Here is a 22,676-nt window from a genome sequence, read left to right as displayed (position 1 = left end):
AAATGGTCAGAAAATGGTGAAAACTGACAAACTGATGTGACAGTTCTTGACAGCTAATTGTGTGAGTTGACCACCAATCAATTAATCAGCTGTCTGAAAGAAAAAGTCAAATGGATCTCTTTTTGGAAGAAAATGGTGAAAAATTACCTGAAAATGGTGAAAAATGTCTCCAAAATGGCCAGAAAATGCTAAAAATGGTCTTAAAATGGTGAAAAATGGCAGAAAATGGTGAAAATATCAGACAATTATGATAAATTGTCAGTAATAGGTGAAAAATGTCAAAAAAAATTGTAAAAAATATAAATCAAAGCTCAAGATGACATCCTCAAAGGTCTCGTTTAAGAACGTCAACCTGAAGGTAATCAGATTACAGTTAAAGAGGAAAGAAGACAGAAAATATTCACATTTAAATCCCAAATCAGTATGTTTTTTGTTATATTTTCTTTTTTTTCCACTCATGATTAGTTCAAAAACTGTCAGAAAGTTGAAAATCCGCCGACTGTTTCTGTATTTAAATGGTCTAATTCAGCAGATTGTTTGCGGATAACATGATTTTCTTTGGGTTAGTTGGATATTATCATCATTTTACCATTAGCCATGCGGGCGTTCGTCTTGCCGTCGGTCCTGATCAGCTCTCCGTGGATCGGAGCTTCCACCAACTCAAACTCCAACTCGTCTGGAGCCGTGTCGGCGTCGCTCACCGCCAGCTGCTGACCCCCTACAAACAACACATTCAGTCCAAGCTGCACCAGAACGTCATGAAACCGGTCGCGTTTTTGCGTTTCCGCGTTCGCTTCCTACCGATGGACGCTTGAGCTCCCCGGCTGACCTCCAGCAGCGGGTCCAGGACCTGAAACACCGGCGGCTGGTGGTGGTTGGACAGCAGCAGCACGGCAAAGTCCAGCTCAGGAGTCGTGTGTTCACCGTCTGACACTGCAAATGTAACGCAAACAAAGATAAATAGAAAGTGATGCAAAAATGCACACAGGAGATTAATCAGTCGACCTAAAACAAACACAAAAACCTGAGATAATGAAGGTTTTAACACAAAAACAGATAAAAATCAAGAGTTCACAGCTCAACTTGTCATTTTGCATAAACACACGACTTAGAAATAAACCAGCCTGTGAGAAAAAAGTGATGAAATCCAAAATATAAGTTCCCGATTGAAAGATCGATTAGCAAAGACGGAGCAAACGATAGTCTTTATCGCACGTTATTACAGCTAGTTTAGTGCATTTTTCCTGCTTCATTCTGGTGGAAAATGTGATGAACTTACAAGAAAAATAACAGAAATTATGCAAAAAGATGCTTAAAACGACAAGAGTTATACAAAAGTGACATAAAAGATGCTTAAAGGACAAAAAAAAGACACAATTCTGACACAAAAGATGCTAAAATGGCAAACAAAACTGACGCAAAAACGCTAAAATGACAAGAAAAATAACCCCAAAGAGAGAAATGACACACAAATTATGTGAGAGATGTTAAAATGACAAAAAAAAGACACAAAACTGACACAAAAAGATGCTAAAACGACAACCAGAATTATGCAAAATCAGTCAAAATTGACACAAAAGATATGAAATGAACAGAGAAATAACACAAAAAGACAAAAATGACCTTAAATGATGCTAAAAGACACACAAATTATAGTGTGCACAAAAGCAGCTACGATGACAAGAATTATGCGAAATTAACACAAAACTGACAGAAGATGCTAAAATGAGAAAAAAAGCCACAAAACTGACACAAAAGATGCTAAAACGACACCAGAATTATGCAAAATCAGTCCAAAATTGACACAAAAGATATGAAAAATGAACAGAGAAATAACACAAAAAGACATAAATGACCTTAAATGATGCTAAAGACACACAAATTATAGTGTGCACAAAAGCAGCTACGATGACAAGAATTATGCGAAATTAACACAAAACTGACACAGAAGATGCTAAATGAGAAAAAAAGCCACAAAACTGACAAAAGATGCTAAAATCACAAGAAAGATCACCCAAAGAGACAGAAATTACACAAAAATTAAGTAAAAGATGCGAAAAAAGACACAAAATTGACACAGATGACGGCTAAATTAATGCTAAATTAATGCTAAAATGACAAAAAAGACAAAATTATCACACTAAGGACGCTAAAACGACAAAAAAAAGACACAAAACTGACAAAAATGACCCAAAATGACAAATAACCCAAAAAAAACACAAATGACAAAAAATGCATAAAGACAAACTACCCTAAATGATGCTAAAACACAAGAATTACAGAAAAGAGGAAAGGAAAGATGGAATCCACAAGAAATGTGTTTTTAGCGGTTTGATGAATCTTTACAGACTCGTGCACGTTCTAAAAAAATGCTTTATTATTTCTGTGCACTGTGTTGGTTTTTAATTTCACAGCTGCAGGACAAAGTCGGTGGACGTTTGCTTTTTCAACAGCGACTTTAATTCAAATAAAAGCCTTTGATTCTTCAGAACTGATAGAAATGTAAGCAGATTCGTGACTTTTCTCTTTAAGCAGCTTCTTTGTTGGGTGAAAATTAGTTTTTTGCTCATTTTCTGTCCTAAACTTCAGCAAAAACTGTCCAACTCTGCATTATTTCACCATTTATACGTTAGTCTAGAGAATTCTGCTCCGATTAACTCGTTTTATTTTGATCAGCACAAGCAAAGTGGATTTTTCTGAAAAGAAATCTTACTTACAGAGAGAATAAAGAAGGAAGTCTAACAGATACTCCGCTTTAAAGCAAATATTAGCCTGTAAATTCTCCCTAACTGACATAAATCCAGGCTGATTAGTCACTCTGCTCCACAACGGGATCTTTAAACTTCCTTAAAGCCTACAGAGGATGAGTCAGTCCGGCTACAGAAGCACCAGTTTCTGCAGAAAAAAAAAGCTCTCCACATACATGATTACTAATTACAGCGAGATGCTCTCTTCTGTTGGATTTCTGGGGTCCAAACTTTTAATTATGCATGAAAACACGAGCGGCAAACGGAACAGAAACTCTGAGTTCAGTTTATTTTTCAGCCCACACACTGCTTCTCTGCCGACCCATTCACTGACGGAGAAAGTTGTTTTTAGCTTCTTTTATTGGATGTTTTGAACTCAAACGTAGCATCTGCTGCACAGAACACGTCTGGCAGGCACACAATCTGCAGTTTGCATATTTAAATTGGAGTTTTTTCTGCAGGTTTGCGGCTCTTTGTCTGTTTTAGTTCATCTACACACCGATCGAAGCTTAAGACCAGCTGGAAAAAATAGCAAGAAATTGCATTTTTCTCTTTTTTCTACATTTTTTTGCATTTTCTGTTAACAGTAAGATTCTGATTCTCAGCTGTTAAATATCTGATTTATTATTTGACTAAATGTCAGAAAACTGTGAAAAAAATAGCCACAAATATCCCTGGATACTTCTAAAACATGCTTATTTTGACTCCAAAAATGAATAACTATAAAAAAGAGAAAAAGCTGCACATCTTGCACTGATGATTAGGCTTTAAAAAAGATCAATTAATCAAAAATTAGGATAATTAAAGTGCAGCATTTCTATGTGTAATGGAGAAAAAAATCAATCACTTTGTAAAGACTCATTGTTTTGTGTTTCTACCTGCAAAATCTGCTTTTTTATGCGATTCTCTTTGTATAAAGTCGTCATTAAATGAGCTTTAATGTCTCTGCTGCAGGACTGATTCCTGATTGTTTAGTTGAACTTTCCTCCAACAGAAGTCGTCATTCAGCTTAAAGTCGGAGCTGCAGCAGGACGGAACGGACGGAGGTTAAGCCTAAAAACCACACGTTTCCTCTAAAACCTCTCCAGTTTTCTCCATCACACGTCCAGCCGACAGAACAGACTCGGTTTTATCTGCAGGTTAAAGTTCGACGGGGAGATTTTAGACGAGACGGATCACCAAAAAAAAAAGGAAGAAGAAGTGAAGTGACAGAGGAGGAGCGCAAGAGAAAGAGATTTAGAGTGGAGAGAAACAAGAGGAGGAGATTAAGTCAGAACCGAGGAAGAGATAAGAGAAAGAGAAAAGAAAGAGCGAAGGGCCGGGAGGAAAATCCAACGGGGCATTTATGGTGGAGATAAAAGAGGAGGAGAAACGAAAACAGAGAAGCAGGAGGAGAACGAATGAAACGTGGGGAGAGAGCTTGGATTGGACGAGAAAACAGGAAGTAAATTTAAGAAGACACTAACTGCAGATTGTAAATTATAAAACTAGAAATTTAAAATGATTTCTAGATCAAGTTCCTTTGATCATAAAGTAAAATACTGGGTTGTCTTTAGTTGTCTTGTCTGATTTTTGTAATATTTTGTTCTTTTTTTTGTCATTTTTGTCTTACTTTAGTCGTTTTGTTTCCTTTTTTCTCTTGGTTTTTTGTGTAATTTTGTTTATCGTTTTTGTTACTTTTTGTCAATTTTGGCTTGTTTTATGTTTAATTTGTGTAGTTGTCATTTTGTCTCATTTTGTCATTTTGTGTCTAATTTTGTCACTTTGTGTTTAATTTAATCATTTTGTGTTCTAATTTTGTCATTTGTGTCTAAGTTTGTCATTTTGTGTCAATTTTTGTCACTTTGTGTTAAATTTAATCATTTTGTGTCTAATTTTTTGTCATTGTGTCTAAGTTTTGTCATTTGTGTCAATTTTTGTCACTTTGTGTTAAATTTTAATCATTTTGTGTCTAATTTTTGTCATTTGTGTCTAAGTTTTGTCATTTTGTGTCAATTTTTGTCACTTTGTGTTAAATTTTAATCATTTTGTGTCTAATTTTTGTCATTTGTGTCTAAGTTTGTCATTTTGTGTCTAATTGTTTTCATTTTGTGTCTGATTTTTGTCATTGTGTCTAAGTCTTGTCATTTGTGCCTAATTTGTCTAATTTTTTGTCATTTTGTGTCTAATTTTTGTCATTTGTGTCTATCTTTGTCATTTGTGTCTATTTTGTCATTTGCATCTAATTCTTGCAATATTTTATCTGTTTTTTGGTCTTTTTTTCTAAAAAAAATTCTCATGTTTTTCGTTGTTTTTTTTCTTCTTTTTTGTTGTTTTGTGACAAAAAAAAACAGACAAACCAAAGTGCAAAATTTATTTATTTGGTTTGTTTTGTACAGAATTTGCTCAATTTTTTAAATAGAAACTTTTTAATGAAGTGCTCACACTTTTAAGCTTTTATTCATTATTTCCCCACATGACACAATTAATTCAAGGACCATCGAAAGGTTGAAAATCCAACAATTCTTTGTGCTTTCTTCATATTTTCTTTTTTTAAAAACCCTGGAAACACAACAGTTTTGGGTTTCAGAAGCTGAAAGTGTTGCAATAAAGACTGAAAGTTGAAATCCTGTTTTTATTTTTTAGTCTGCAGATTCTCCTCTCTTTCACAGCATTTAGACATTTATTTTTGGCTTATTTCTAATTGAGACATGCAGAATAAAGCGATTTTATGTGAACCACATGTCAGAAAGCTGAAAATCTGTGGATTCTTACTGATAAATGGTGCAATTTCGACATGTTTTAATAAGGAAAAACCTGGGAGATGGTGGGGGGGGGGGGGGGGGGGGGGGGGGGGAAGCAGAAAAGAAACCGTAGGAGGGAGGAAGGCGAAAGCAGCACGTCAGATTCATCCTCTGCTGACAAAGCTGGAGGATGTGATGGATGGAGGATAATGTGAAGACGAGGCAGAGCCGAGGTGAAAGTGTGAGGAAGAGGTGACGATGATTAGAGGAGAAGAGAGCGGAGAGAGAACCGAGCCCGGAGGGAAAACCGAGGACGGAGAGAGAACCAGGAGAGGAGGTGGAGAAGAGAGGAAGACAGGGCTGGTTTCCTCCTCCTCTAGAAGGGAAGACGAAGTGTTTACCTGTGAAATAAACGCTCAGCGACTCCGGCAGCCCTGCAGGAGTTTAAAAAAAAAAAAGAGAAACTGTTAGAGCTGTGAGGTGATAAAAGTAAAAAAAACTGTGGGTTGGGGCAGCGCTGACAGGGCATAAAGACCGAACCGAGGACGATTTAACGATGCAAAGCTTCCACCGGAGCTCCACAAAAACCCAGATTAAGAGAAATTTAAGTCAGCTTTGATCTCGGATTATGTTTTTTAGAACGTCGGTCTCTTAAAAGAGGCTCAGATTTCCTTTGGAAACGTCTCAGCCGCCCTCAGATTGTCTCTAAAACACTTAGACTCCTCGCCAGGTTTATTGTGCAGAGCTTTGCAGTTAAATAGCGACAAAAATACGACCCAGGATTCGCGGTCTATGACAGAAAACATCTGCAGTTTTTGCAGAAGTTGACCAAACTTCACCAGCGCCCAGACAGAATTCCTTTTGCAAAACAAATCCTGGTCTACTGTGGTAAAGGAACTGTGCAGAAAAAGCCTAAATGTCACTTTTATCAGACATTACAGGGAAATATGTTCAAGAGAAACTCAACCGCTGCGCTGAAATCAGCTCAGTTGTCATAAACAACGTGCAGTTTGCTGTTGAGAATCTCGCCGTCACATTCTGAGCCGAAAAAGTCATGAATGCACTTAATTTTTCCAGGTTTGACCACCGCGACTACCTCAAGTCATTTTTCCTTACATTAGTTTGTTTAAAAATAGATTTTAGGATTTCATTAATAATTTTCAGAACATCTCTGGGTTTAGCTCCAAACTACGTAGCAGAAATGTTGGCCTAATGTTAGCCTTGTTCCTTAATTAACTGTAAAATTAAACAGATGTGCTCAATTTATATAAAAAAAGCTACAAAAAAACAAACAGTTCAGCTCCTTCAATGTAGAAGAAAAACAGCTAGCTGGCTAAACATTTGAAATACTTAAAGTTAGAGATATACTCAATCCAACATTCGATCAGAACTGAGACCCATTGAGGCATTTTTAAACGGCAAAACCTAATTTTGATGTTTTTATGCTTCCTGTGATTGCGATAATTTACTCAATATGCAGAGCAACGTATTTCAGTAACTGGTTTATTTTTAAGGCAAATTCTGCATTTTTTTCTGGACTGTGCGCTAATACTGCTGGTCAGAGGTCATTAACGGCTACAGAAGTCTTTGTCATGGTGCCCCTTTACTAGCTAAACCTCCACAATGCCATTGACATCAGCACCCATGGACAGTCAAAATTTGAACTTAACACAACTGAAATACTTAAACTAACAAATTCTACTGTCACTAAAGTGGAACTTTTGGCGTAAACAACTGTATTTAGGGGCTTCCAGTCGCAGTGCGGGGATTCGTACGAAGTTTTTTTGGCCACGCAACTACAATCGCCGCTCTCCACTCACTCTACTTGCTAAAATAGCGCTTCCTCTTCGTCTTTCTCAAAGTAAACTCAAGTTTTGACAGTTTTAGGAGATTCAGCGCCCACTGAAATTGACACGTTTACATAAAGTGACTTCCAGGTGGCTTTAAGTGTTGCAGGAGCATTGGGAGCAGAGTAGCACTGCACAGTAGGACTACTTCCACCTTGTATCTATGTTTTTACCTTAATATTGATATTCTCCCATTTATTAAAGGTTTTGTTCATTTTTACGAAGCAGTGTGTCTTCATTCTTTGCAGTTATGACTTATTAGACACAAAGGAAGTCCAATTTCTGCCGTTTTTGTTGACTTTTGATGCCGTTTCTGTCATGATCTGCTGCTTACATGAAGTCTAGTGAGGTGTCAGTGTGTCTATATGGAAGAATTTATGTTCAGGGTCAGGATTTATGTGAGTACTTCGGGGCAGATCTCACCTATGAAGGAGTACTGGTAGAGCTCCTGCAGGGTGACGGAGCCGGCGGCGGTCTGTAAACGATCTTCCCGTTGTTGATGTCGGCCTGAGTGAAATGCTTCACCGGTACGTACGGTCGGTCCCGATGCTCGATGGCTCCTAAAGACAAACAGATTCAGTCTGAGTCCGCCTCTGGAGGCAGAACTAATGAGAAACACTCCAACAGATGCGACTGAAGCACAATATTTAACCAGCAGCAGATTAGCTAATTAACCGACCCGCCTTCAGATGGGATAAACTGCTCTCAGCTCAGTAGATGAGATTATGATGTCATTATCATGTCTATACAAAGGTCAGGGCTTAAACTTATGGTTGTTTTGCTTTTATGTTTTGATGTTGTGCATCTGTTTGTGGTTGACTATGTCATTTTATGTCTGTTTTTAGTCGTTTTACGTCTTTTTTGTTGCTTTCTTTCTATCTTTTTGGTCGGTTTGTGTCTGTTGTTGGTCGTTTTATGTCTGTCTCAGGTCATTTTGTGTCTGTTTTTGGTCGTTTTTGCGTCTATTTTTGATCCTTTAATGTTTGTTTTTGCTTGTTTTGTGTCTGTTTTAGGTCATTTTATGTCTGTCTCAGGTCATTTTGTGTCTGTTTTTGGTCTGTTTTTGTCTTTTTTGGTCGTTTTGCATCTATTTTTGACCCTTAATGTTTGTTTTTGCTTGTTCTGTGTCTGTTTTTGGTTATTTTGTGTCTGTTTTGGTCTTTTATATCCGATTTTGGTCGTTTTGTGTCTCTTTTTGGTCATTTGAGGTTGTTTGTCTATTTGGTCCTTTTGTGTCTTTGGTCGTTTAGTGTCTGTTTTGGCTGTTTTGTGTCAGTTTTAGGTTGTTTTGTTTCTGTTTTTGTTGTTTTGTGTATATTAAATCACCTTGTGTCTGCCTTGCATCAAATTATGGCCATGTTGCGTCTGTTTTTGGTCATTTTATGTCTGCTTTAGGTCATTTTATGTCTGTTTAATGTCGTTTTATGTTTGTTTTGCATCCGTTTTTGTTGTTTTGTGTACATTCGAGGTCACTTTGTGTCTGCTTTGTATCAAATTTTGGTCATTTTTTGTCTGTTTTAGGTTGTTTTACGTATGCCTAAAGTCACTTTGTGTCTGCTTTGCATCAAATTAGGACTATGTGACTCTTTCTACTTAGTTTTTTCACTTTTTCGTAGTTAGAAATGATCAAACTTCACTTAATAGAGCTCATTTTTTATTTATTTGTGAGCAGAGGGAGGCTTTGTTAAGTCAAACCCAGAGATCAGACTGCAGTCAGTACAGAAAGGGGCTATTTTCTCATGAAAAATCCGGTGTTCTGTGAATCCAGAAACTAATTTCCATTCACCTCCAGTGTTTTGATACCACTTCACAATTAAATCAAACTATCTAAATCATCGGATTCCACTTGGGAAAAGTCAGAGCATCTCATTTATTTAACAGTTTTTTTCTTTTAAATCTTTTTTTTAACTTTCCTAACTTGCATTTTATCCCAACTCTTTATTGTGTGTATCTCATTCTGAAGTTATTATCTGCTTTGCAATAAGCTGTGGTTTAATTCAAGAACTGAGGTTATTATTTCTGCTTCTGACGGATGTTTGTGTGAAACTTTTCATTTATTTTCCAGAATATTTTGTTGGAGTGATTGAACTGATGCTCTTCCTCCTCCACACAAATTTATCAGCCCATTAGTTGATGAATACGACCAATTGTAAGTCATTTTTTTCTCCTTTCATTAGACGGAGAGCTTGAAAACGATGCAGTATTTCTGACAGATGTCCGGCGTTGAAATTACTGTCTGTGAACGCCACATTAAATTCAGCAGAAAGAGGAAACGCTTCCTGTAAAGTCCAGAAACGAAATGATTTCTGGAGGCCGATGGAGGAAGTTTCTGCTCCAACCTGGCAAAAGTTCAATTTGAGATTGTGGTTCGACTCACTGAGCAGCAAAGCTCTGGATCATGATGACCACTTCAGCGATAATTAACTTTCATTTCTCCCATTGCAGCTCCAAGTTCAGGTTTGAAGAGTTTCTGATTAAAACTTGATTTTTTCCAGATTCTGACCTTGTTCAGTCAGCAGCGGTTTGGTGGTGTTGTAGATGAGATTCTCATTTGTTGTCTTGACTTTATGGTTGTTCCGCGGTATTTTTTGCTGTTGTGCATCTGTTTTTAGTCATTTTATGTTTGTTTTTATTTGCTTTGTGTGTTTAGGTTGTTTTCTCATCATTTATGTCTGTTTTGGTTGTTTTATGTCTGTTTCAGGTAATTTTTTAAAATCGTTTTATGTCTGTTGTTGGTCGTTTTGGGTCTGTTTTAGGTGGTTTTTTTAAATCATTTTATGTTTGTTTTTATTTGCTTTGTGTGTTTTAGGCTGTTTTCTCATCATTTTATGTCTGTTTTTGGTTGTTTTATGTCTGTTTCAGGTAATTTTTTTAAAATCGTTTTTATGTCTGTTGTTGGTCGTTTTGGGTCTGTTTTAGGTGTTTTTTTAAATCATTTTATGTTTGTTTTTATTTGCTTTGTGTGTTTTAGGTTGTTTTCTCATCATTTTATGTCTGTTTTTGGTTGTTTTATGTCTGTTTCAGGTCATTTTTTAAATCGTTTTATGTCTGTTGTTGGTCGTTTTGGGTCTGTTTTAGGTGTTTTTTTAAATCATTTTATGTTTGTTTTATTTGCTTTGTGTGTTTTAGGTTGTTTTCTCATCATTTTATGTCTGTTTTTGGTTGTTTTATGTCTGTTTCAGGTCATTTTTTAAATCGTTTTATGTCTGTTGTTGGTCGTTTTGGGTCTGTTTTAGGTGGTTTTTTTAAATCATTTTATGTTTGTTTTTATTTGCTTTGTGTGTTTTAGGCTGTTTTCTCATCATTTTATGTCTGTTTTTGGTTGTTTTATGTCTGTTTCAGGTCATTTTTTAATCGTTTTATGTCTGTTGTTGGTCGTTTTGGGTCTGTTTTAGGTGTTTTTTTAAATCATTTATGTTTGTTTTTATTTGCTTTGTGTGTTTTAGGTTGTTTTCTCATCATTTTATGTCTGTTTTTGGTTGTTTTATGTCTGTTTCAGGTCATTTTTTAAATCGTTTTATGTCTGTTGTTGGTCGTTTTGGGTCTGTTTTAGGTGGTTTTTTTTCATCATTTTATGTTTGTTTTATTTGCTTTGTGTGTTTTAGGTTGTTTTCTCATCATTTTATGTCTGTTTTTGGTTGTTTATGTCTGTTTCAGGTCATTTTTTTATCGTTTTATGTCTGTTGTTGGTCGTTTTGGGTCTGTTTTAGGTGTTTTTTCATCATTTTATGTCTGTTTTTATTTGCCTTGTGTGTTTAGGTTGTTTTCTCATCATTTTATGTCTGTTTTTGGTCGTTTTGTGTCTGTTTTGGTTATTTTATGTGTGTTTTAGGTAGTTTTTAATCATTTTATGTCTGTTTTGGTCGTTTTGGGTCTGTTTTAGGTTGTTTTATGTCTGTTTCAGGTCATTTTGTTTTAGCGTTTTATGTCTGTTAGTCGTTTTATGTCTGGTTTGGTTGTCTCATGTCTGTTTTAGGTCCGTTTATATCCGTTTTAGGTCGTTTTTTTCATCGTTTTATGTTTGTCTTAGTTCGTTTTGTGCTTGTTGTTAGTCGTTTTATGTCTGTTGTTGGTCGTTTTATGTCTGTTGTTGGTCATTTTATGTCTGTTTTAGGTTGTCTCATGTCTGTTTTAGGTTGTTTGGGTCTCTTTTAGGTGGTTTTTTCATCATTTATGTCTGTTTTATTTGCTTTGTGTGTTTTCGGTCGTTTTCTCATCGTTTATGTCTGTTTTTGGTCGTTTTGTGGCTCTTTTGGTTATTTTATGTCTGTTTCAGGCAATTTTTTTTTATCATTTTATGTCTGTTTTAGGTCCGTTTACATCCGTTTTAGGTCGTTTTTTTTCATTGTTTTATGTCTGTCTTAGTTCGTTTTACGCTTGTTGTTGATCATTTTGTCTGTTTTTGGTCATTTTGGGTCTGCTTTAGATTGTTTTATGTCTGTTTCAGGCCATTTTTTTATCGTTTTATGTCTGTTAGTCATTTTATGTCCGTTTTAGGTTGTCTCATGTCTGTTTTAGGTCCGTTTATATCTGTTTTAGGTCGTTTTTTCATCGTTTTATGTCTGCCTTAGGTCGTGTCACGCTTATTGTTGGTCGTTTTATGTCTGTTTTAAGTTGTCTCATGTCTGTTTTAGGTCATTTTTTTCATCGTTTTATGTCTGTCTTAGTTCGTTTTACGCTTGTTGTTGGTTGTTTTATGTCTGTCTTTGGTTGTCTTGCATATATTCAGAGACATTTTGCTTCTGTTTTTGTTGTTTTGCATAACATTTTTGGTCACTTTGCATCTATTTTAGGTAGTTTTGTGCCTGTTTTGGTTGTTTTGTGTGTTTTTTGCTGCTTTTATAAATAACAACACTTTCACTTCTCCCACTCCAGGTTTTAGGAGTTTCTAATTGAAACTTTCTGACCTTGTCCGGGCGGCAGCGGTTTGGTGATGTTGTAGACGAGCTTCTCGTTCGGCGTCTCAGCATCGATGAAGGACAAAGCTGAAGGAGTTAATTCAGTCACTCGATCCTCCAGAGCCTGAAGAGAAAAACAAAAAATAAACTGACACCAAGAACGAGGCTAAAACTGAAGAATCCATATAGAAAACAGGAGCTGCTGAGACTGAAACTGAAGAAAAACTACACAGAAAACACAGAAAACGGTTATTATTTAGTAAATAAAATGTGTTCCAGGACATTAAAGTACTTTAAATCATTGTAAATGAGCAAACTCAATTTGATGTAAGATTTTTCAAAAAAAAAAAAGAACTGAAAAGTTAATGGCAACCTCGAAACTAGCTAAGAGTGATTTACTTTAACCGTCCTGTTGTCTTCATTTACAGGCACCAAAAAAGAAAAAAAAAACTTTTGCAAAAAAAATTCCCCAAATTTCAGAAAATTTGCAAAACCCTCAGGAAGAAAAAAAAGTTTCCCTTAAAAGTTTTATTTTAAAAAAATTCCCCCAAATTTGGCAAGAAAATTTTTGTAATTATTTTCAAAAAATGAGCAAAAATCTTCCAAAAAAATCCTAAAAATATCTAAAGTGATTACATACATATATCAGTAAAACTTCCAATATGTTCTTAGAAGTTCAGTGAAATTCGCTGGATTTTGTTGATTTTTTTTATGAATGTTCTTAAGAAACATTTTTAACATTTCTTTTTTCCACCAAAAAATGTTCAAAGATCTCCCAAAAATGTTGAAAATGTGGACATCAGAAGTTTCACTATGAAAATATGTTTTTTTTCCCACATTTTCAAACTTTAAAGCGGGTCAGTTTGACCTGCAGGACGACACGAGGGTTAATAACTTGATTTAAATGTGAAATTACTGGATCCTGTGAAAGATTCAGCGATTTATAATATGTGATTATGTGTAAAGAACCCCACGTTATTGGACAAACTGGACATTTTTCATTCATTTTTCTCATTCATATTGATGTATTTGGTCTCTGTGACTGGATTTTGGCGAATAAACACAATGCTATCTCATGATTTAAAGCCCTCACTGTGATCTGCAGGTCGCACTCCGGGGCCAGCTGAGGGAATCCTGGGATCTGAGGTAAAACTCCGATGGTGAAAGTCTGAGTGTCGCTTTGTAGGAGTGGAGCCGCCTCCGTGGAAACCTGCAAAAAAACCCACTCATGTTAGAGATTAAAAACTTGCCTCTTGGAGAAAACACACCACCTCCCTGCTTTATCTGCATCCTCCACTCAGCTCAGACTCTTATCTGGAAGTCTGAAGTCTTAATCTGCACAACCGGCTGCCGTTTATTTCTGAGCGACGAGGCCGATGAAGTCAGATGTGATAAAAACCAGCGATGGCAGGAAGCGAACCATAAATCAACGCCTGCACAGCCAGAATGCTGAAAAAAAAGGAGCAAAATTCAGCGTAATGATCTTAATTTGTGTTCCTTAATACTCCAGCTTCACCCCCCGATTGCTGTGAAATCAATTAAAAAGCAGTTTGAGGATATAAATGACGTGGAGAAGGAGCCTCGGAGGGCTTGGCTGCAGCAAACAGCTGCTTAAAAACACACCTCAGGCTCAAGCAAATTGGAAATAATGACAATTTTCTGCACTTTTTCAAACAGCCGGCATCCCTGGAACGCCTTAAATTACTGGTTATTTAAAACTTCACATTCACTTCTGCTTGTAACAGCTTTTGGCACATTTTCCACACTTATCTGGGAACGCTATTTAAAGAAAGTAGTCAGATAATAGGTCAGAAAATTAAAGAATACTTCTTTCTAGGAACCGTACACTACTAGATAAAATAATTCCACCTTGGTTTTCTTACTCTCATCTCCACCTGAAGCTTCTTTCCTCCCTGTAATAGCAATTTCTGGTTAGCATCAGTTAGCATTACAGCCATAATTAAAGGAAAACAAAGCCGACAGCTGATAAGAATGTACGCTATCGTCAAAAGTGCATGCTTCTACCTTCATTACAGACATAAATCCTGCACTTTAGAGTCTTGTGAGGTAAATTTAGTCATAATGCTTTTCTTCTGCATGGGCGCTAACGGCTAAACAATCAAAGAAGAACCCTCCTAAACATTAAAATTTCCTCATCGCTCCTCTGTTTTCTCAGTTTACACCTCTGACTTCTGCACTTCTTCCTGCTGGTGATTTTAAATTAGACTTTCAGATTTTGTCAGCTGAATTGCTGATGAGTGATTTTTCTGCCCACACCGCTTGAACAAACAGACTTGTTTTGTTTCAACTTTCGTATCAAGCATCGCTACAGTACTGGGCCTTAAATCGCTGGCTCTCCCTGATATGCATGCGGCAGCAGGAGCCTCGGCCGTTCGCTCTTAAAAGCCAATTTCGGCTCCCCCCGCTTGCTCATTCTGCTGCTGCTTGTTCCTGTCACATCGCTGCCGCTCGAGGGGAAGGAAAGTTCGAGAGCTCGTCGTCGGTTCTGTCAGTCAGATGTAAAGCCACCAGTCAGAGTCCATGTCGAGTCAGCTGGATTCCCCAGGTCGCAGTAAGAAGTATCGATCCTGCAGCCGGTTTCGTTCAACGCAGGCGACGTGCTGTAGTTTGTAAGCTTTAAAACCCAATAAATTCTGCTCCAAAAGTCAAAAGACAAGGCTTTGATGTAAAATCATGCCCACGTCGCATCTTCAAAGAGAAACTCCACCTTTGTCTGAAGAAGCAGTTATGTTCTCAAACTACACCCTCGTGTTTCCATCACGGTTTATTTGGCAACTTAAGAAACTGATTTGTGTTTGTCTAATATCGCACAGGAAATATTGAAGCTTCATGTGTGATATTACTTGCTAGCTCAGTGTAATTGTCAGCATTACTTTTTACTGGTTTATTCCAGCTCCTTCTTATTTTTGCTTATTTGTTTTATTTTAGTTTTATATCACACTATCCAATTTTATTATTTTGTAATATCTCGTTTTTTTTTGAGCAATATCTGGCTCGAGAATTTCCGTCAGGATTAAAAGAAGCTTTATCATATCTCATATCTTTTAGTATCTCATCATATTGTATCTCACCTTATCATATTTCATCTTATCATAACTTATCTTATTGTATCTCATCTTATGATATCTCATCTTATAACTTATCATATCGCATCATATCTCATTGTATCGCATTGTATCTCATCAAAACTTATCGTATCGCATTATTTATCAACGTATTGTAAAATCTCATTTTATTATAAATTATATCTCATAGCATCGGAATTTATCTTATTGGATTATATCTTGTCTTATCGTAACTTGTATTGTATCTTATCTCATCATATCGTACTGTATCATATCTCACCTCATCTCATCGTATCTTATTTTCTATCTGGTCATGTCTCATCTACTCTTATCCCATCGTATCATATCTCATCATATCATATCTAATAGAATCTCATCGAGTCTTATCCCATCGCGTCATATCTTATGTCTCATTCTATCTTATCTCATAGAATCTCATCGTGTCATATCCTATCTTATCTCATCGTATCTTACCGTATCATATCATATCTCATGTCATATCGTATCTCATCTTGTCATATCTCATAGTATCTTATCTTAAGTGTATGTGACATTAACAATTTTTTTCACAAGAGCGTTGTGGATATTAGTTTTATACCGGAGTAGTAAAGGATTAGGCTTTGGGTCACACCAACACTGATCTGTTACATATGGCTTTAATCGGACATCCCTGGTGACGGGTGAGGGTTAGAAGGTAGATCAACTAGTAAATTGATAGCTTTGCCTTCTGGCGTAGCGTCCTTTTGACCATAATATTCCAGTAGAATGGCCATATGACTGTTGATGCTGCCTCAATCCATCAATCGCAAACCACATCTTCAAATCTTTTGTGACCAAGACTCTGAAGATATCTAAACTTCGTCACCATCAAGAGAGAAAAATCTACCGTTTTGAGACTGGAAAGCTGCTTCACACTTGGCTGCAAACCACAGTTCAATGAATGCTAACAGAATCACATCATCTGCAAAGAGACAGAGATGCAACTCAGACATACCCAAACTGGACACTCTTCTCACTCCGACTAAACCTTGAGATAACGTCTTTGAATTTCGCAACAGTATCAGCGTTAAGGGACAAATCTTGATGGAGTCCAACATCTACTGAAAATATGTTTGACTTTGTTTCAACAATGCAAACAACTCAAACTTTGGTTGCACAAGGACCGGATGGCTCGTAACAACGTCCCTAGTAGCACATACTCCTACAGTAACCCCCACATGGCACATAGTTATCGGCACTAAAAGTATATTTATAAGTTCCACAATCGAAGATGACTGTACTGTGACTACTTTAATGCAAATAATGTAGAGCTACGATTCAGAATTGTATTCAAAGGAGACTCCAAAAGCAAAGGCGGCCCACCAGACATAAACAAACACAATCCTCAGGCTTATTCAGCAACTCCACACACAATAATAATTTACCTCTCACTGGCTTTATGTTGCAGCTCCAAGTGCGACTTTTATTTATGAGCAGCAAACAGCACCGTTTTCCTCTCTCTTCGGACTCCATTTTTAGTATTTTTGAAGGTCTTCTGGGACTATTTCAAGCCTTTATTGCACAGCCGATAATAAAAACGTTGGCAGGACATGAAAAGAGAGAGATATTGAGAACAGCCGGCGATAAACCAGAGATGACGATGACCTTAAATCTAAATTATCCACATATTTAAAGCAATTACAGGTTAATTTCTCTTTACGAGCAGGGGAAATTTACAGCACAAGCGTTCTTCAGACATTCTGAGAAACCACAAACTTTGAGCTAGTTTCAAAAGTTGCTGAGGCACTAAAATCGCCATGTATTCTGACTTGAGTTTTTGATTTATGCATTGAGCGCCGTGGAGCAAAACCCCCTGTTCTGTTGCTGCTCCAGAGTGAATTTTATATCAATCAGTTCTTAGAAGGAGCCAAGCGCTTTGATAAAGAAAAAATAAGGCAAAACAGTGCGGGACAATAATAGCAGCCTGACAAACTGTCAACTTTAATCGCGGCCTCTGACAAAACGCACAAAGACTCGTGGCGTTTCGGCTTCGCCACGGCTTTTCCTCCCGCAGAAATGATGCCACACTTGAGAATTTAATTTGAATTCGGCGCCGTGTAATTGAAATGCATTTGCGCTGACGGATGGAGCTCGAAAACGTGGTAGGCCGGACGGAGGGGCTGACGGATGATTAGACGCAGCGACAAGTTTCTGGCCCCCTCTTTTGTTTTCTCTAATGGAGCTGAGGTGAAGCCGAAAACGGCGGGGAAACACTCTAACCGGCGCCGTGATGAATGTTCTGTCGGTTTTAGCGGGATCTTCTCGGATTTGGAGGCAATTTGGGAGTAATTTGGTGTCATTAGCGCTAATCAAGATAAGTTACAGCGGGTTTGATTTTTCCAGAGCCTCTGTGTGTCACACCGAGGAGAAATCTGCAGCGAGGCAACGAGAATCAGGAAGTAAACACATCAGGAGGCAGAAATCCTGAGAAAGTATTGACTGAATTAATACACAATATACCATAAAGTGGTTGGAGCTTAACTCAATGAGACTTGGGCTATTTTCACTGTAATTTCACCACATTTCCTGTCTTATCTTGGTCATTATAGAGGCTAGCCATACATGCTGTTCATTTTGCATCGCTTTAATGTCATTTTTTGTCTTGCTTTAGTCATTTTGCATCTTTTAGTTCTTGTTTTGAGTCTTGTTTAGTCATTTTGCATAATTGTGTGGTTGTTTTAAGTCTTATTTTGGTCATTTTCCAACTTTGAATGATTGTTTTGTCACATTTTGGTAATTTTGCATCTCTATAATGTCATTTTTAGTCTTGTATTGGTCGTTTTGTATCATTTTGTCGTTGTTTCGAGTCTTGTTTTGATCAATTTGCATCTTTTTGTGCTTGTTTTGTCACATTTTGCATCTCTTTAATGTCATTTTAGTCTTGTTTTGGGTCATTTTGTGTAATTTTGTGGTTGTTTGATTCTTATTTTGGTCATTGTGCATATTTTTGTGGTCATCATGTGTCCTATTTTGCTCATTGTGTGTCTTTTAGTGTTTGTTTTGTCACATTTTGTTAATTTTGCATCTCTTTAATGTCATTTTGCATCTTGTTTTGTTCATTTTGTGTCTTTTTGTGTTTGTTTTGAGTCTCATTTTGGTCATTTCACACTTTTTGTGCTTCTTTTGTCACATTTTGCATCTTTTCGTGCTTGTTTTGAGTCTTAACATGGTAGCTTTTTACAGCTTCCTGATCAGTTTCACGTTTGCAAGAAAATTGGAGACATTTAGAGGTGAAAGACAGACTGAAAAAAAAAAGAAGAAGTGAATCCGATGGGAGGATGTTGTAGGTTGGAGACTGAAGAGGCAAACATGAGGGAAGTACGAACTTCAAAGAACAAAAAAAAAAATCTGACAAGGACGACAACATGCGTCTGTCAGCATCTCCTCCTCCTCTTCTTTTTCTTATCGCCTCCCCAAGGTTTCCCTGCTTCTGTTTGTGTTTACTTTCTTTTATCAGGTTCTTTAAATATTTCGTACGGTACAGTGGTGATAGAAAACACAGGAAACCTCGTCATGTGTTCATCCTGTCCGACTTTGTACTTTCACACGTTGCTTTCAGGAACTTTGCTTATTTTTTCTACATATTTTATTGGTTTAATTCAGAAACGACACTATAAAAGGTGAGAAATAAATAAATAAATGACAAAAAAATGAGTAGGATGAAGTTTGACCTGCTACATGTCAGCATCACTTCAAGCCTCATGTTTATACGCATCTTTAGAAACCTCAGTGACACCTTTACTGTTCCACATAATAACAATAATAATTACAACTGTTGGTATATTTTTTGAAATAGCTTTATAAGAACAACAGATAAACATCTGCTTTTCATGGTTCGAGCAAAAAGCCTTTAAATTTCGTAGATTTTGGCGTTTCTTGTGAACTGCTGTATGTTATCAGCAATTTAACTTATTTTAACTTATTTTTTCAGTCCTGAAATCCCGAAATCAGCAAATTTCATTGTATTTATTTTGCAAAACAGTATTGTTGTGAGCTAATTACACATCTAATATGCTTTTAGTGAGAGGTTAGTAGTCTTTTTGAGTATCTTTGTGAAGAAAAATGCATAATAAATAAAGATTATCATCATTATTACATGCTATTTATTCATTTAATGCTCTATTGATGCAATTTTCATAAATTTTGCCTTATATAGCAAAAACACAATTTAAAAAAAAATTGGATAAAACTGAATTTCTTGTTTGGTTTGGGTGTCTTTTTGGTATTTGATTGAATAATGGTACTATGGATCAATATACAGTTGTTGGAAGATACTTTCAGCACAGTGAAACATCTAAAAAACAGTTTGTAAGGGTTGCAAAAATGTAAGCAAACCTCTATAGCAGTGGTTGGTAACTGGCGGCCCGCGGGCCAAAACTGGCCCCGATTTGGCACGGAGCCAAGCCAGTCCGTCGCCGCAACACGAAACTCGCGTGGTCGGCTGCTGCCGGGCTTTTCCGCGTTTGCGCTACTGGTCGGACACGGTTGTACCAGCCAGATATCACTGAGCAACAGTGTGTGCAAAACGTGTGTGTCCCGGGAGTCATTTTTAATACATCTGTGATCAGAAATGAGACGTGTGTCCCAAGCAGCGGCGATCAGCTGTAGAAACTCCGCTGCTCGCGGTATCGGCCCCGCGCCCCCGCAGCACCCCCCTACCGCCCCCCGCCGCCGCGCGGCCCCCCCCCCACCCGCTCGCGGAATCGGAGCACACCCCCCCAGGTTGGCCCGCTGTTTGATTGTTTACAAACATTTTGGCCCGAAGCCACATCTACTTGCCGACCCCTGATCTATAGCATGTAGAGCGTCCATCTTTTGTGGCCACTTGGAACAATGTTTAATGCGTTGATTCCAGGGCTTTTCAATATTTTTGATAGAAATAATCAAATAAATTCAAGTTTTTTCTGTTTTACATGTGATATTTCGGACACAATCTGCATAAAACTCTGGGCGTTTATTGTTAGAACAGTGGTATTATTGATGTTTCTCTTTGGTTTTGTGCTCTTTGTTTGCTACACCGAGCAGCCAACACGACAGATTTACGTAAAAATGTGATTCAAGAAATGCGACTGATTGGTCTTGTGGCTGAAACGTGTTTTTTTCTGCGTACAGGAAGTAAAAATCAGCTCTGACCTGGAACTGGAAGGAGTCGCTGCTGCTTCCGGAGCCAAAGTGTCGGTACCAGACTGTTCCGTCGTTCACGTCCTGCTGGGTGAAGGAAGTCGTCGGCGTGAAGCCTCGATCGTCGGTTAGTGAAGGACGCCAACCTTCAGACGGTCCGTCAGCCGGCATGGACACCAGAACCACCTCACCTGGACAGACGCCATAAAGTCTACCATGATACAGACGGTCTTTACAAGTGTATGGAAGCACCTTGTTCTGAAATAAATCCCATGTGACTGAGTGTCGAAAGGTTCATACCGTATTTGGGTTGGCCGTCTGAGCCGAGGATGGTGTAGACGATGTCATCAGTGCCGACTCCCTTATAGTCCGTCTTCAGGTACTTCCTGTCGAGGCGCACCATCCCTCCCTCCTTCACCCAGGTCTTTGGCAAAGACAGAACATGAGGAGAGTCTGCAGCCTGAGAAGAAAACCACACACGAATCAGAATTTAAACAGTTGTCATTTTTAACAATATTTCAAACCCGCCAACAGATTTGAAAAGGGTGGTACTTTAAAAAAAAAATACAAAATCGTTTCGTGCTTGTTTTGAGTCTTACTTTGGTCATTTTGTATCTTAATAGTTATTTTGAGTGTAACAATGGCAATCTTGCATCTTTTTGTGGTTTTGTCAAATTTCGTTCATTTTGCATGTCTTTAATGCGGTTTTGAGTCTTACTTTGGGCATTGTACATCTTTTTGTTCTTGTTTGGAGTCTTATTTTGGTCATTTTGCATCTTTTTATGGTAGTTTTGTCACATTTTGCTCATTTTGCATCTTTCTATTGTTATTTTGTGGTTATTTTGAGTCTTATTTTGGTCTTTTTGTAGCTTTTTTGGTAGTTTTGAGTCTTATTTTATTCGTTTGCGTCATTTTGTGGATGTTTTGAGTCTTATTCTGGTCATTTTCTATCTTTTTGTAGTTGTTCTGAGTCTTATTTTGGTCATTTTGCATCTCTTTGTGCTTGTTTCCTGTCAGATATTGTTGATTTTGAATCTCTGTTGTAATTCTGTGTGTTATTTTGGGAATTTTTCGAATGTTCATTTTTCTTTTGAGTCTTATTTGGTGATTTTGTAGCACTTTATGGTAGTTTTGTCACATTTTGCATCATTTTAATGTTATTTTGTGGTTGTTTTGAGTCTTATTTTGGTCATTTTGCATCTCTTTATGGTAGTTTTGTCACATTTTGCATCTTTTTAATGTTATTTTGTGGTTGATTTGAGTCTTATTTTTGTCATTTTCTATCATTTTGTGGTTGTTTTGAGTCTTATTTTGGTAATTTTGCATCTCTTTATGCTCGTTTCCTGTCAGATATTGTTGATTTTGAATCTCTTGTAATTCTGTGTGTTATTTTGGGAATTCTTCGTATCTTCATTTTTCTTTTGAGTCTTGTTTTGGTCATTCTGCATCTTTTCGTGCTTGTTTTGTCTCTCGTTGCATCTTTTTATGGTGGTTAGGTCACATTTTGCATCTTCGTTTTATTCCAGCTCTGTTGTAACCTCGTCGTGAAGCCAGAGAAACTCTCAGCCTTAGAATCTGATTTATTTTCAGTGATGCTGTATCGATCGAGAACAGGAGTTTCCTCCTGCCAGAGAACAAACAGCAGGATTAGCTGCAAAGGCGGACGATGACTCAGGAAGGAAGATTCCTGCTGTCAGGGAGGTTTTCAAACTGGACCTCTTAGTCGCCCTGAAGTCTAAATAAAACCAGATATGACATACTTGCCTGGAAACTAGACAACAAACCTGCTGTGGATGAACAGAAGCTCTAAAATATTTTATATTTAGAACAGCTTAGAGCAACAGTGTTAATCTTGCCTCAATTCAGGGACCACATACAGAATAATTTGATCTCCAGTGACCGGTGAAGTCATAAAATAGTGGTCATTTTGTACATTTTTTTGGTCATTGGGGGTCGTCTGGTGTCTTTTTCTATCTCTCTGTTTAGGCGTTTTGTCTTTCCGACCGTTGTCTGCTTGCTGCAGGAGCTAATCTGCGCGGCTTGGTAAACGCTGCGTTTGCGGATGTTGATGCATTACAGCGGCGTCCGACGGTGTGAAGCTGCCGAGAGTTTGCTGCATGTGTGGGAAGTCTGTGTTTGCAGATAACAACCTGCTGACCATCTGTGGCTCCACCGCTGATCCCAATCACAGCAGAAGGCAAAGACTCACGAGGAG

The 22,676-nt window shown here is 37.5% G+C and overlaps 1 protein-coding gene and 1 long non-coding RNA gene across 2 annotated transcripts in view; one reads left to right on the top strand and one right to left on the bottom strand.

The window, feature by feature from the left end:
- Positions 1-22,676, top strand: part of LOC127534895 (uncharacterized) — a 382,765-nt gene that overhangs the window by 100,700 nt on the left and 259,389 nt on the right. The window lies entirely within an intron of this gene.
- The window catches only part of fras1 (Fraser extracellular matrix complex subunit 1), a 338,079-nt gene that overhangs the window by 77,186 nt on the left and 238,217 nt on the right, over positions 1-22,676 (bottom strand). Inside the window, 9 exon segments of the mRNA XM_051951259.1 lie at positions 590-718; positions 802-933; positions 5,872-5,904; positions 7,741-7,773; positions 7,776-7,877; positions 12,225-12,339; positions 13,309-13,425; positions 20,474-20,652; positions 20,762-20,921. Of these exon segments, the coding sequence (XP_051807219.1) occupies positions 590-718; positions 802-933; positions 5,872-5,904; positions 7,741-7,773; positions 7,776-7,877; positions 12,225-12,339; positions 13,309-13,425; positions 20,474-20,652; positions 20,762-20,921 (1,000 nt within the window).

Source organism: Acanthochromis polyacanthus, chromosome 7, assembly GCF_021347895.1.
Source record: "Acanthochromis polyacanthus isolate Apoly-LR-REF ecotype Palm Island chromosome 7, KAUST_Apoly_ChrSc, whole genome shotgun sequence".
NCBI classification, from domain to species: domain Eukaryota; kingdom Metazoa; phylum Chordata; class Actinopteri; family Pomacentridae; genus Acanthochromis; species Acanthochromis polyacanthus.
This window is presented reverse-complemented; position numbering and strand designations above follow the sequence as displayed.